The sequence below is a fragment of the Haemaphysalis longicornis genome, unplaced genomic scaffold, assembly GCF_048455015.1.
Source record: "Haemaphysalis longicornis isolate Haplotype H1 unplaced genomic scaffold, Haemaphysalis longicornis Haplotype H1 scaffold_9, whole genome shotgun sequence".
Classification (NCBI taxonomy): domain Eukaryota; kingdom Metazoa; phylum Arthropoda; class Arachnida; order Ixodida; family Ixodidae; genus Haemaphysalis; species Haemaphysalis longicornis.
In genome coordinates this window covers 89,080,247-89,095,985 of record NW_027526460.1, presented here as the reverse complement: position 1 = coordinate 89,095,985, position 15,739 = coordinate 89,080,247, and the positions used below count along the sequence as shown (strand labels likewise).

The following is a 15,739-nucleotide window of genomic DNA, read 5'->3' as shown; positions in this document are numbered from 1 at the left end:
GAGAAATACATTAGATTTTTGACGGAACGCCATCGGTCACACTGAAAAATCTTCTGCTTTACCATTTTTTGCACTTGCAACATACATTCACTGAAACGAGATGCCTAGGCTGAGTTTTCAGGCTGCGGCATATGGGGCGTTTAATATCACGGAGGGGCGGGTCCACACGTATGCACACAGTTTTACACTAGAATATACTTTACAGAAACAGGATTTGGGATTTCTGCAAAGTGAGCCAGCTTTGTTTTTAGCCGACTCTGATTTCTTGCCAAACCGTGCACTACCCCAAAACTCAAATTAGAAAGTCAACTAATATATTTGGGTGAATTACGCTAACCACTGCAATCACCACTGCACTTTCTAGTGGCCGCTCAGAAACGCAGGCACTCATGAAAACTGAGATGCATTGAACTTTTACCTTTCTTTAATATGTTGTTGCGATCAAAATAAAATGCCTTGTAAATACATCTGCCTGCAGACGCTGTATTGTACCTGGATTCCCACTTTCAGGACGGAAACTTCCCCTCACCCTTCTACCTCTATCCCACCTCACTACATTCCTGTTGTGCTATTGAGGACAGGTATTCATCCAGTTTGCCCACCCCGTCCACAAGCATGTTCATAGCTTTGCAGCTTCCCAATCAATAAGTGAAGTTCAGGTGCAGTGTAAAGCCCCAAGCAAGGTTGCTCCTCAAGAATAACCTATAGAAGGGGGACCCTTTTTATCTCTTTTTTGTAATTACAGAAACGATAATGGGAACACTGCGACATAAGCACCAACATGCGCACAGACAAGTTTTTGCCTGGAGCCAGGACAAAACTCTGGTATTTATTCCTCACATTCCCCCAAAAAATAACCCCGCACCCCATACGAGGAAAACTCGAGAGATAGATTACAAGCAAGTAAGTGAAGAAGAAAAGCTTAAAGGAGCACTGACACCAATTTTGGGCGTTAACATTATTGCACAGTTCGCTTCCTTCACTCAACAGAATACCCTGGCTGAAACATGAGCGGCCTGCGACGCGAAGAACATAGTTCAATTGGATCTCATTTATCGCGCCGACGGAGCAGCGCGCGGAGCGGCACTCAGCAAATGGACATCAGCGTGACATCACTCCAGGAGAGGAAAAAGAAGTGACGCATCAGCGCTCGTCAAAAACTCGTGACGTCACTTAACGCACGCGGCCCCACGAGCGGCGAGCGGGCGCAACACCCTCTCAAGCGGGCGCCGGTGACGTCCGCACAAAGCGGTGAGGTCAGGCAGGGAGTCTGTCATATGCGGCGTTCGGGATGAAAGCGCGGCAATTTGAAACAAACGATTTTCAGGCCATTCAATGTAATTAACTATCGCGTGCTGAAGTATTTGAAGTGCTGTTTCAGGTTGGCCAGACCATTAAGCATCGATAAAAGCAATAAAAGTGTAACATAAAATTTTCGTGTCAGTGCTCCTTTAACCGTTAGGGCTCAAGCCGTGCCCATCTTGACGAGAACCCTGTATCTAACCACAGAAGCAGGAAAACAATTGGCAGACCCCCGCCGCCTAACAGCAGTGCAAAACAGCAGTAGCTGCAGCTGTGCGCCCCCAATAAAGCAGGAGTTGCTCGCCAGCACTAGAACAGAGGACCGAGAGTGTGGCCCCACCTGTCAAGCCAGGAAACGAAGGCCTTGACGGCCAGCAGGACCTCGGAGACGTCGGCCAGGATGGAGGTGGCAATCTTGGTGGCACTGTCCTGCTCGCTGGGCGTGATGCGCTTGATGTCATTGTAGACGCTGCGCGCCCGGCAGCCCAGCTTCAGCGCCAGCGACTGGAGGTTCTCCGTGATCAGCTTGTAGTGCTGCAAGCCACCACGTCAAGGAAGAATCGGTCAGCAATCAGATCCAATCCAATCCAATCAATTAATGAATCAGTCGATCAAACAGTCAGTCAGTCAACCAATTAATCAGTCAGTCAATCAATTAATAAATCGGTCAATCAATAAATTTATTTTCATTTTGAACTTACGAACTGCAGTTGAAAGAAAACAGCAGTGAATTCGCACTGCTTGACAGGGCCTCTCCCCCCTCATAAGTCAGCAGTGGATGCAAGGCACAAAAAGCTTTAAGAATATGCGTTAAAGGGGCACTGACACAAAATTTTGAAGGCGAGATAACTTCGGAGATAGATTGGAGGGAACACACATACATCATCTGCAAAATATCAGCGGCGAATACAGCCTAGAACATATTTAAAATCAGTTTTGAAGTGTGCGAAACGCAACCGAGCAGCCAGCAGAGGACCACGCGCAATTGTAAATAAACAACATCCAAACACGTCACGAGTTTGTGTTTGCCGCTTCCGCACTACCGGCGTTTTGCGCCGGCTCGCGCGGCTCGCCGCTCCAATCGGAGGGCCGGAGGGCGGAGCTTCTGCTCTCGAGAACGAACAACCCGATCGTTGGCGTCGGAGGCGCCGTGATTTCGTCAGCTAATCGGGCATCTGGCCGCGACCAAAGTTCTACAGCGATTCCAGGCACTCTGTTTCTATTACTGTTTATTACCATTGGATGCGAACGCGCCGGAGGCACGAAAAGCCCACTGAGCTAGCCGCACGGTCGCTGTGCAGGCGGCGGCCACGGCCACGAAGTGGCCCAGGCCGGCGCAGGTAGCTCGAGCGATCTAGCTTGTTACCGCTGCACGAAATTGTCCCCAAGTCCCGACCATGTTGGCTTACGTGAGAAAGGAGTTAATGATGCGATGGCGGGTTGCATTAAAAATTGTCATCTGCACCGCTTACGAGAGCGGCACTCGAATATCCGCCGCAGTGCTGAGCCGAACACATCTGTAGGCGGACCTGTAGGCAGACCGGCCGGCTGCTCCCAGCGCGCGTCTTGCCACCCACCGTCTCGAGCGTCGCGCGTCGTTCTTTAGCCGCGGTAGCATTTGCACTCGCAGCGCCTGCGTCACATCCACAGTCACTTTTTAATTAAGCGCCTCACGAGATCAGTACGTGGGGGCATTCGCAGAAACTGCCGTCGATGCGGATTCGACAGTGCTACGGCGGCTCTGCTCTGTGATATCCCTCCGATGGTCACGTGGTCAGCTTTGTTCGCACAAAATCCACAAAATCCATCGTTTCGCGGCACTCGCTGAAACCGAAACTGCGACTGGCCGCATTGAAAATGCCTCTAATTAAACAACCGTCGCACGCTGAAGCAAATGAGGTTTCTACAGGTTATAAGTAGGTCACTAGCTACTTATCGCAACAAAAAAAACAAGATGCAAAATTTTTGTGTCAGTGCCCCTTTAATGTTCACATCCCCGACCTCTTTTACAACCCCTTTCATGGAGCCACAAAATAAGCTACACTAGTGGCTCTACCCTTTCATGTCTGCAACTGTTCACGGAGAAGAACTGCTAGTTCTACTGGGGGGTGAAATCAACAGGTTCATTGAAAAAAAGCAACGGAGACAAAACACAACCTAGTTCGATTTGAGAGAACTGGCATTTGGTAGCTCCCTCAGCTCCATTTAGCCACGAGACACTTTTTTTTGACCGAAAAAAGCTGTGGATTAGCCGGGGGAAGTACCTTACGCGCTAGTCTATAATGTTGGGTAATTTCGTGAAAATTTAAGTTCGTCTACCCTCTACAGCCATGGAATCGCTTTGGGTGGTACCAGTGAGTAGATAATGGCGCCACAGCCCATTATGGCGAATCACTGCTCTGCACTTCTGACAGCTTTCACATGGAGTGGAACGGCTCTATTTTTTTTTTTTTTGGAGGGGGGGGGGGGGGGGGGGCATAAACCATGTTAAGCAAAGCTAAAGTTTCAAGCCAAGGGTGCATTCCCATCCAGAGACAGCAAAACCACTGCCACAGACGCCAACGTCGTCCCCCAGGCCCGGAATCAAGAGGAGGACACTCACGAGCTGGCGCAGCTGGTCGACGGCCTCCAGAATGAGCTCCTGGTGGCCGGCCTTGGCGATGTTGAGGCTGCTGAGGTCGTCGGGGCCCAGGGTGAGCAGGTGGTGGCCATCGATGTTGTTGTTCAGGAAGAAGTGCACGTACGGGATGATGATGTCGTCCAGGCCTGCGACAGGGAGGAGGGAGACGTTACTGGGCAGCCACCTCGGATCACTGCATCCATTAATTAGACAGCACCAGAGGTCCTCGAAATATACCACTTGAAAAACTCTACTTCACGATCTGGGTCCTGTGAGCACCTTTGCCTCATTGCAGCTGAGGGGCAACTGCAATGGTGCAGAACCTAGGGGGCAAAAACTGAACTTGGCTAAACATTTTACTTAGTAATACAACTCAATACATAAGGCTTGCTTTTCAAACTGGGAAACATTAAACTAGGTTATATTTACTAAGGTACTACTTCAACTTTCTGCCAGCAGATGACAGGCTAGTCAACTGCCCCGTGCCAGCCCCTGCTTGCCCCAGAGCAAGGGGGCTAACTGCAGACCACTTCTTGATACATGGGGCATATGGGAAGTTTTGCAGCCAGTGTATATTGAGTAACTCTACATTTCATGGGTTCTTGCTGCTTCACTGTTGTTCTTAAATGAATTCGGAGGTTTGACATACCAAAGCTACATACAGGCTATCAGGCACACCATAGGGGACAGCATAGATTTCATACCAATGCATACTAAAAGGAAATCTGGCGCTGCAATCACGGGTCGTCGTGGGTACTGCCATGCAGCTAGCGACGTTCTTCACCTACTTGGCTTGGCTAGTCACATGGCTCCTTTTTTGTCTCGAAGCCAAAATCAACAAAAAAGGGTAACATCTTTTTGTTGTTCATCTTGCATGAAGTTTTTAAATAATTACTGACAACTAAATCTTCCAGGAGCTTTAATTTTATTATAACAAAACAAACCTGAAAAACCTTCTACAGTAGTATAGTTGCTTTTTTGCAGCCACAGGCAACTTTTCAGCCTGTTCATGAGCCACGCCAAGGACAAGCGGAACATTCCTGCCCGGTACATGACAGAACGCTCGCTGAAGCGTGGCATGCCTACACTGCGGCGCCAGATTTTCCTCTAGCATATATTAGTATGAAGCTCTATGGTGGGGGGTTCAGGCTTCATTTTAAACACCTGGGGATCTTTCACATGCACCGAAGCCTCAACACACAGAAGTTTTCGTTTTGCGCCTCCATGAGAAAAATGGCCACCGTAGCTGGGATCGAACCCACGACCTTGGGCTCAGCAGCACAACACCTCAGCCACTCAGGGTGCATTCCAATTTACCATTTAGACAGCTTCGTTGCCGTCTTCGCGGACAGTCCACCATGTTAAGCCCCGTTGCAATTCGAATGAAGCAGTCAACGAAGACTGCTTCAAGGAGACAGCATCAAAGTCAGCAACGATGCAGGCTACCTTCCTGTCTAAACTAATAAGTAACGCCAGCGCCACCTTTTTGTGTATTGATGTTAAAACAAAAGCACTTATCATTTTATTGAAATATTTAGCATAGTTTACTAGTGAGAAAGATGACTTTGTTTAATTTTTAAATTACGTAACGTTTGTAACAGCAATGGTAATATAAGTTACGAAACTTGCGGCTTGCAAATATCAACGTCTGCTACGACGCTGTCGTCTGCGCTGGTGTTGCATTTGCGACCGCGGCGTCGTTCCAATTTTATTCCTTTAAACGTCTAGTTAGACTGCTTCGTAGGCTGTCTACCAAGCTGTCCGCGAATTGGAACGCAGCTTTAACCCCCACGGCGGGTTGTTGTTGGTTTATGATGATGATGATGATGATGATGAACTCATGTCCTGACTACTGTCACTTGGCTCGGTGAACAAGGTTCAAATAGGTGGCGATAATACTTCATCAAGCCGGAAAAGAGTCGGAAACGGGGCATCAATTGGGCGCTCATCACTTTTTCTAGCAGTACACATCAAGCAATGTACCACATGCCCATGTATAAAAACCCAGCCGCAGCTAGAGCACGAGTAAGCAGAAAGGAACAAAGTGTAAAAAGGATGGGAAGGGGAATGACCTATTGGCAACAAGCTACTGCTGTTTACCACCAGCAGCAAAAGTTCGTTTCAAAGTGCAGGAAGGAGACACAAAGCACACACACCTACTGCATTCACAGTGGCTCATTTCGAGCATTGAAACCAGTGCTTTATACTTTCTGCCGTTTTGTCCACCGTTTTGTATTGGTAAAGTTTTTCTAGACTGGTCATTGGCATGCCAAGACTCAATCCCATTCATTAAAAATGTAAAATAACATGATTCAAAGGGCCACAAAGCCCCTTTCCCCAAACGTTTTAACAGTGATGGGCACATGCCAGAACTTCATTATGGTTACCTACATTACTTTCAAAGTTTGAATGAATACCATGTTACATCACTCAAAAAAGCAACATTGCTACTTATTCATCTCTATGAAAAGGTGATCGAAATTGAACCTTAACAATAATTTTTTTTGATGGAAAGTTGGGCAGACAAGCAGCTGGATAAAAAATTCCATTTCAATCGCCTCCTCCACACTTAGTGCATGTGTGATGGCATATACATAGTTGAAAAAAACAGTTAACAATAGCTGTTGCTCAAAGTTTTCATCTGGGACTTGCCCTCTCTTGATGAAAAAACACTAAATAAAAATTCAGTTGGTGAAACATACAGAATTCCTGCACTTTGCTGAATGAAGATCACGATCTTAAAGAACGTTGTTAGCTCGTGCAACTGAGATCTCTGACTTGCTGCTGTAGATCTGTTGATCAGATGCAGGCACTTGAAGCTGTGAAACTTTGGATCGGCACTGGGCACACCCAGCCAGACTTGTTCAACCTAGACTACAACATGGACCCAGCAACAAAGTTTTGCTAAACTTTCCCTTGCGCGTTTACAGAATTGCTTTCCAACGTTGCTTTACAGTTTCTGTGACAGCCCATAGGTCCCATGACCACGCTTGTCGTTACTTCATTTTTGTTTTCTACAGAGAGTTAAAAGTAACCGCAACAGACAGATCATGCTAAATAAAGTAACGCTGGTTTCCATCCCTGGAATTAAAAAGGTAATGCGTTGGTAGCAAATCATCGAGAAATACGTATAGAGTTACTGGTAGCACACCATCAGCGACTAGTTACTGCCCAAAACTACACTAAACACACATAAGGGAATAGTTTAGGAATAGTAAGGGAACAGTTTAGGTAACCTCCTCCCTCAAGATTTCTTCTACCGTCCTCACACATCAAAAGAGTGCTAATTTCTTTCTTTCTTCCTGCATTGTTTTCAGTGCAGTTGAATCTGGCTCAGTGCGATGTCCCCGTCTCCTTGTCCCTCAGCAAAAACATTGTATCCCCTTGGGTCTACACTTTCACTTCAAGCAGGTTGTGGCGCCATCTCTTGTGCGTCCAACAAACTAGTCCAAAACACAATGTGCAGGCGGGGGAGGTCACAGCATTGTGCATGTACCGCAATTAGTAATTAACAAGAATTACCGTAATTTATCATATTCTGAGCACTTAGATTAAGTCTTTGCAATCCCCCACATAGCCCCATCGCACGACCATCAATGACCCCAACAATGAAGCAAATGCCTCTGACATTTCTCAAACTCGCAGCAAAAAGTACATCATTTAAGGCAGCCACCTGCAGCAGTTTGTGCTTTTGTCATTCCATTCGCGTTATTTGGTTCTTTTATTTCTTTTTAGGTAATCAAGGTGCGCAAATTAGAGAGGTTGGAATACCACTATTATGAAACGTGTTTCGGTACATGCCCTGCTTGATGAGATGTTTTTTTAGACTCGACACACGCACAGCGCATTCGTGCAGCCTAAAAGCGACGACCTCCCACATGATGAGTGCACGTCATGTTCCAAGGCCCATGAAAGGATACCCAAAAAATAAGTCATCAACAGAGACGAACACAAAAGTGCAGAGTCATGCTGCAGAGTATGCTAATTAACTAGAACTGTCAGCTTTGAAAGTGCTGGCTGATATTGAGCAGCTCATCGATGCAACGAAAACAGCTGCACATCACTGGAAGCACCCAAAAAAATGTTCAATACCTCGAACATCTGATTTGTGACGCATAAACAAAACACGGAGGTGATGCGCAAATTCAGTACGAAGATTCAAAGCAGGCACGCACAAGTAGTCACCAATTTTGCAACGTAATTGTGAGCTTTCTTGTGTGCGCAAAAAAAGTGGCACTTGGCTCAGATGAGCCCTTACGACTACACGATTGTGATGTGTTCAAAGGACCGTTTTAATGATACGCATAGGATGCAAACTTTTGCGTAGGGGATGTGATATCCTAAACTCAAATAAGAGTGCTCGCATAATATTATGTTGGCAAACACCGGTAGCTGTGGAATATTTGACAGAACTGACAACAGCTTCAAAAAGATGATCTCACAGAACTCGCCTGCCCAATTTTTCAAGCTTGAATTTGCGCCACTTCCTCAAGACACCAAAACACAACTGAGTGACTGCAACGAGCCAATTGGGTCAAGGCCTGTTCCCTGTTCGACGCTACTCTTTCCGCGCCTTTAATGACACCTCACCGCGCCTACAACGCACATACAAAGGCAAAGAGCGGCCAACAACAAGAGGTCCGGTTATTATCCCGTTTGGTCGCAAAGTAACGCCTTGGCAATAATGGACCCTGCGAGTAAGCGCCTTAACCGCGCGCAATAAGACACAAAGGCGGGCTTTGACGGGCCCGTCTTTGCAAGGAAGAGCGCGAAAAGACAAAAAGTAAAAACACGCACTGCACTCGGAAGCGTGGCGCCGTAATGAGCGCGCTGTATGACTCGCTCCGTAGACCTTGAGTCATCGCGGCGCGAAACAGCGGCTTCTAATAACTCGGCTGCCACGCATAAAAAGCAGCACAAAACGGGGAACACTTGCGTCACAGCAACGGCCGGGAAAAAAAAAAAAAAAAAGGAAGGCACGGCGCAAATGCGAAAACTTTGTATCACAATGTCCGCGCGGTAATTGAATTTAGTCGATTTCGAAGATCGAACGACGCGAGTTTCGCAACAAGTGGTCATAGATCAGAAAACAGTCGGCGACGCAAAACGCGCCGGGGGAAATCAATAATCGCTCCACAATAACTCTAAGACAACTGCGCTTTCTCCTCGTCGGGGATAAGGTCTGGTTGGTTTCGTTCCCACGGTTTAAAAACGGAAGCGGGCGTTGCGGCGATCCCAACCGCACGTGCGAAAAAAATCGATCGCTCCACAACCGGCGCGGTTTTTCCATCGCGTATTTTCGTTCCGGCGGTACGGAAAGATCAAAGCGACGCTCAATTGTTAAGCAATCGAACGTGAACTCTGATAAGTTTCGAGTAAAAACGAATGCCAATAAAGTTGAAGAGCACCGGAGCTCGTTTCAGCGAGCTTCGAACGACGTTTCGAGGGATGAGGCAACTGACAAGCGGTTTCTACGAAGCGCGCCGCCAATGCAGCGAACCGTCAGGGCCCTTTAAACGGCCGGTTTCACGCTAACTTGATCAGCGTATCGACGCGCCGACAGGTCGTCGGTACAAACGACGCGGTTGCCAGTCATAACAGCGAACCATAAACTAACACTGCAGTGTTTTGACCTCGCCTATCGCGTGGTGTAACAAAACAAGCGCAGAATCAAAGCGATTCCGAAATTCCACCACAGCGAGCATCATAACCTGGGCGCCGTGGTGAACTCCCTCCGACAGCGGATGGCACGAGACGACTACGAGCGTCTAGGCACGCGCTGCCGAGCGTTTATGGGTCGCGAACGATGGAGGCCACTTTGACACACATCACAAACCCCATTCTCAAGGAAATTAAACGGTAATTACCTCTTAACCAGTCCGCGACGTGCTCCGGTGTCCATTCTGCTATGTTGATATACGCCATCTTCCCCCCTACTACCGTCGCTCGCCGTAAGGTGGCGCCCACTGACTCATACGCAATCGCTCGAGGTCCGCTTTCCGTTGCGATGCTTCGGAGCGGCCGTGCGCTCCGAGCAGGTGCGCTTTCCGGTCTGTTCCGGTGTCGAACTTATTGTTTACGCAACCATGCGTTTAGATGAGCGCAGGAAGCGTTGGTTCTATAGCGGTCACACTTGACATGCCGCGGATTTTTCGTTGAAGGGAATGTCCGCGCGGAGGGTCGGGATTCTACACGTAGCCTGGGCAACTGACATGTGACGGTTGTTTTTTGTTGAATAGAATGTTCCACACGGAGGGTCAGGATTCTACGCGTAGCCTGGGCATCTGACATGCGACGGTTGTTTTTTGTTGAATGAAATGTCCCGCACGGAGTGTCAGGATTCTGGGCATCTGACATGCGACGATTGATTTTTGTTGAATGAAATGTACCGCACGGAGTGTCGGGATTCTACACGTAGCATGGGAATCTTACATGCGACGGTTGTTTTTTGTTGAAGGGAATGCTCACTAGGAGGGCAGGGGTTCTGGGCATCTAATTAAAGCATCCTGGATGCCCCGAATAAGGGAACTTAAAGCACTAATTGCCGTTTTCTGGACTGGTACATGAATTTTGTTTCGATGTTTATTTACTTGAAGTGAAACTGTTCACCGTGGTTTGTGATTAATATGAAACAACGACTTGGGCATAAAATAATCAGACAATTGGGTTCATTTAGCTGCCCAGGAACAACGGCTGCAGTTGGTGCACGGATAACAAAAAACAAAATTTGATAAACAAATTAATAGACTAAACGTAACAACCCTGCAGGCCTCGCAAGATTAATGTGGTGTACATGAATTACCTACAATATTAATAATAATTGTTATTATTGTTGCTGCTGTGTTGCTATTTGTTTATTAATATTATTATTATTATTATTCCACATGACAGAGTAACTCTCGTAGTTTACCCTTTTTTGTATGCCTAATGTAATAAAGCCTACCGAAACATTTTACCTTGTACCCTTCATTTTATTTCACTAGCGGGAAACGCTGAGTTTCATGAAGCTTTTTGGGCGTACACCAGAGGCCGACTGCCAAGATTTCTGGGAACTGCGCGTGCAGTGAGATATAAAGCGAACACGCAGCTGTAGGATAGCAGTTATATTAGCCAACGAGACAGAAAACAAACTACTGTCACTTTTTTTTCTTTCGTGCAGATAGAGGTCACGTTGATCAGTCGAGGCATTGCGCGTCATTCATCCCGAGTGTGCCGAGATCTTATTCTGCGCACAACTCGTTCTTTTTTTTAACACGAAGGTGTTTCATTCCGGGATCTACGAAGATTTAACTGACGTCATATCCGTCACGGAAATTACACCAGTGCCACGAAGCAAGCGGCCTGTAAAGGGTGCACCCCTGCACACAGGGTCTTCTTACGGGGAAGCAACCTTTGTACTAAAGAGTACGTTATACCTAGGGTTGTTCGTTTTCGGGTTTTATATTTTAATGCGAAAGTGTTTCATGCCTGGATACACCAAGATATCAGTGACGTCATATCCGTCACTGAAATAACGCCAGTGCGCCTTTGCCAAAGCGACCCGCCAGCAGGACGTCGCTCGCCAAGCACGCCCACAAGACAGCCGCCGATCCCCCGCAAATCATGCTCAGCTGCAGATTTCGCTGCACATTTCACTTTCGTGATTTACTGATTCTTATGACAGAGGAATCAACCACAGTTTTTTTCTACGGACTTGCACTGCACACAGTCGGACCCCGTTATAGCAAACTCGGATATACCAACTTTTTTTATCTTTGCATTTTAAGTAATTTAATGTTATGGCTGGAATTTTGGGCATATCGAACGAAAACATAAATAATTCAGTGTGTGTCAAACTTCGCGTTCCCATCAACTGCTCTAAAGACGGAATATTGCTTCACTTTCCCTTTTTGCATATTTAATGCTCGCGTTCCTGTGCGAGATTTTCCCCCTCCGCGGCAAGCCGAGCTGAGGTTAGGTTACTTCATTGCCCCCGAGTAACCTTAATGAGTCTCTCTGCAATCAGATGCCCTGCAATCAGATGCCCATCAACCCTCACCCCCACTTTTTCCCCTGTCTATTTCGTGCGGCGAGCACCGTGTCGGCCGCCTTTCACGTTCTTCTGTTTGCGGCGTGGTTTTCTTGCTTTGAAACTCTTTCTGTGTCCTTGATATTCTTTTCAGGCGTAATCCTCTGTCGTTCACCCCGTACGGCGCGCTCAAGCTAATCGGTATTCAGGTGGTAATATCACTCTAGACGTATAAACATCGGTACCACGACCGATGCCTTTTGAGGCTATATGTGTCTCAGGCGTACTTATTTTTAAGGCTCTGATTGATTTTAAACACAGCTTGGAGGAAGCTCTAAATGCGAATTAGCTTTGCAAATCAAACTGGGCGCAACTGCACGTGTACAGGCGCAGTAACGCCAAATTATCCCAAACACAAGCGCAGTAAAGCCAAACTGCACGCACGTTTTGGAGTTACTGCGCTTCTGTTTAGTACGCGGACTGACTTGTTCAGGGTGTCGATGCCCATAGACTCAGCCGCGGAAACTGATGCGAGGAACACTGAGAGGCTAAAGATAACCGCCCTCGTGGCTTCGATTCTGTGCAAGCTGCAACCGCTCGAAATAAGAAGTTTGGGCGAACGCAGCCTTTTTTGACCTCGCCAGGTTACGAGGTTCGGTTATATCGAATTTCACGGTTAACGAATTTTTTGTAGGACTATTCTTTATGGACTTTAATATAGTAAGCATATATATTTATTCAAATGATGTGTACCGGAGCCTTGTAAAGCTTCAACTTCAGAATGGCCAAGCAACAAAAAAAAAAAAAATGATGACCCTTCTTTACTATGGCTTAAACCAGTAAAATATTTTTCTTCGACCCCGAAGAGCTTAAATACTGGAAATTTTTTTCACGTACTCCACACTCAATAATAATTTTATTACATCGTTATCTATTCAACGCGTAGAATTCTGCTATAAGCCCACCGCCACACCAGAACACAAAATATCGGGCTTATGTTTATGCATTAAAAAAAAGAGCTTATAAATCAAACAAGCTAGCCAGCATGCTAAAAATCTGAGGAACACCTAACTTAGGTTTAGCTAAACCGTGGATCTTCAAACTTTGTTCCTCTTATCCTAAGCACTTGACATGCTCGCAATAATTGTACCTTACAGTCTTCGTCAAAAGTTTCTAGGCAGCGACAAAAGTTAGTAGGACACAAAGATATAAGCAGACAAGCTTAATAGTTATTAGGCAGTTTTAGCATATCGTTACCGTGTTTGCGTTACCGTTTACCGTGTTACCGGAAGCGCTGGCGACGGTGAAGCCTGTGCCGGTAAGTTACCGTTCGCGGTAACTCTCGCGCTGCGCAGTCTACTCCCGCAAACACGGTAAACGGTAACGTAAACACGGTAACGATATGCTAAAACTTCCTATTAGGTCAAACCTGAACGGCAACCTTTTGCTTAAATTCTTTGCGGCCCAGAAACTTTTTGCTTAGCCTAGAAACTTGACAGCGGCTGTACGTTCATCCACCTCGAGCCTTGTTTGCAAGTGCCCTCGACAAAAGAATCCTAGCATGGGAATTCTAAGTTTGTCAGTTTCGAAAATGTCCATTTCGCGTAATTTCAATCATGACGTAGCTGCATTTGCTAAGTCTCGGAAACCGACGCCCCGCCTTGCTTGACCCGGCGACCCATTTGGGTCATCTGCTTTACCCAATCAGGACTCGCTCGAAACGGACACGAAATGGACGAACTATTCCACCTCAGATCTCTACACCGCCGCCGCCGCTGGAAATCCGCACAGCCGCTCCATGGAGTTCTCGCCCCTCTACGCAGGAGATCTGCCCCCCTCCGAGAGCGTGCACCAGGGTTGCCGGCACGCACAGCGCCGCGGGACAACCTGCTCTCCGCGCTTCGCTCCCGGAGTCTACCCTCTTGCCGCCACCGCCGCTACGGCAGCAGCAGCCTCCGCCGCAGCCCGTCACGATTTTCTCCTCCGCGACCGGAAAAAGCTTTCGTTTTTCGCTTCGTTTTATCCGCTCCGCCGGGGAGGAGGCGGAGGGCGCGCGGAAAGCGGAGCGGAGAAGTCGGAAGGGGCTCTCCCCCCACCGTGTGAGTGTGCGCCTGTGCATTGTGCCTGCCCCTGCGGAGGCGCTCTTGATCCTCTTTTCGCGTATTATAATGATGGCTCGACGACGCGAAACGAACACTGGAGCACCACCACCACCGCCACCGCCGGTCAGCAAGCTAGACAAGAAACAAAAAGGGCGGGAATATGAAACACCGGTTGCGTGAGCGGCGATTCGGACGGTCGTCCGCTCTGCAGAGGCAACGCGCGCGCGATTTCTGCCCCTCCGTGAAGCCGCTGCGGGGATGGATAAGCTGGGAAGGGGGGAGCGCTTATGGGGGGAAAACGAGCCGTTTCCGCCGCCGTAGGTAGGCTTCTATTTTTTTTTTTTTTTTTCGTCGCAGTAGCGGTGCTTCGCGCTTCCTCGTTCTTTTTTATTTGACTGCCAGCCGGGTGCGTATTCTGTTTCTGGACCCTCGACACTCCGCCAGAAAGGATCGCGTCGCCCAGCGCACTGGCCCCCACACCGAGCTGCTGCTGTCCCTTTCTTCTCCTGTGTCTGCCGGCTTTATCGCCGGGTGCGCTCTTATTTTCTCTCGCGTCGTTTTGTCGTCGTCGTCTGCCGGCAGCCGTCTGGAGGAGGCGGAACTGGCGTGGGAAAATGGGAACCATCGCTTAAAACTGTAAGGCATGCCCGTGCTTGTTTCTGCATAGCGTGTTGAACGTAACTCGAGCTCTGTTGCCAATCATACGGTTTGCTACTGTCACAATTTTACTGTTTTCCTGAGATAAATCTTCCGCATCTTATAGGGGTATAGAAAGTATTTTTAGCGCCATATTATTGTAGCTGATTTTTAGATAGTGTGGGAATGGTCATTCTGTGGGGATTACTGAAAAAGGCACTGAACGAATAGTGAGAATTGCCATTCTGATGGAATTACTGAAATAAAGATACTGAGGGAGTTATTTATTTGTTTTTATTTTGTTTATTTATTAAATACTGCAAGCTTACAAAGCCCAAGCAGGAGTGGCAAGACAAGTACAACTCTACGCAAGTCACTTTGAGCAAAAAGCGAACAAAAATACAGGAAATACGGGGTAAAAAAGGAATAAATCAGTAACAGCGTCACGGCGAAAGAAAACACGATACGGGGGAAAGAATGATAGACAATTATTCGCAGGACTGCAATGCATCAACACAGCAAACTTCAGTTCGGAACAGCGGCACTTCGGTTTAGATACGCTAGGTTTTGTACAGATCAAGGTGCAGCTACAGGTAACAAATTTTATTCTTCAACGGTGCGAGGAAACCATGAAAACTTGAAAGTTAGTCCTGGCGAAAAAGGGGGTTGAAGAAAAGCCTCGGGTGTGGCGGGTTTTTCTTGTTGAAATGAATCTAAGATAGGCAGTATGGTCTAACCCAGGATGTTATTACCGGTCATAAGGTCGGTAACAGCCTCACGGCGATTGTATTTTGAGTAAGCGCCCATGGAAGTTCCACCAATTAACGGATACACGACCTGTTGTTGCCCGTATTCATCCCCGAACGGTTGTTGCTCCGATTCCGCCTTCCGTGGACATTGATAGCTCTTCCTCGCTGATGTTTGTCGACGACAGGGCTTTTGATACCTTTCTTCATACCGCTCTACTTTGCCCGACTGTGGCTCCCGATCCAGTGACCTGCACTTACCCGGTCAACGCAGGCAGAACTCCTTGCAGTGCGGGATGCTCTGCTACGCACATCGTTGATAGTC

The 15,739-nt window shown here is 47.5% G+C and overlaps 1 protein-coding gene across 1 annotated transcript in view; it reads right to left on the bottom strand.

Annotated features, from left to right (window-relative positions):
- The window catches only part of LOC144152720 (uncharacterized), a 51,710-nt gene extending 41,839 nt beyond the window's left edge, over positions 1–9,871 (bottom strand). The window contains exons 1-3 of the mRNA XM_077684126.1: positions 9,790–9,871; positions 3,905–4,068; positions 1,643–1,836 (exon numbers count right to left, since the gene is read on the bottom strand). Of these exons, the coding sequence (XP_077540252.1) occupies positions 1,643–1,836; positions 3,905–4,068; positions 9,790–9,847 (416 nt within the window). The 5' untranslated portion in view covers positions 9,848–9,871. The remainder of the gene's footprint in view (positions 1–1,642; positions 1,837–3,904; positions 4,069–9,789) is intronic.
- Between the last annotated feature and the right edge of the window lie 5,868 nt (positions 9,872–15,739).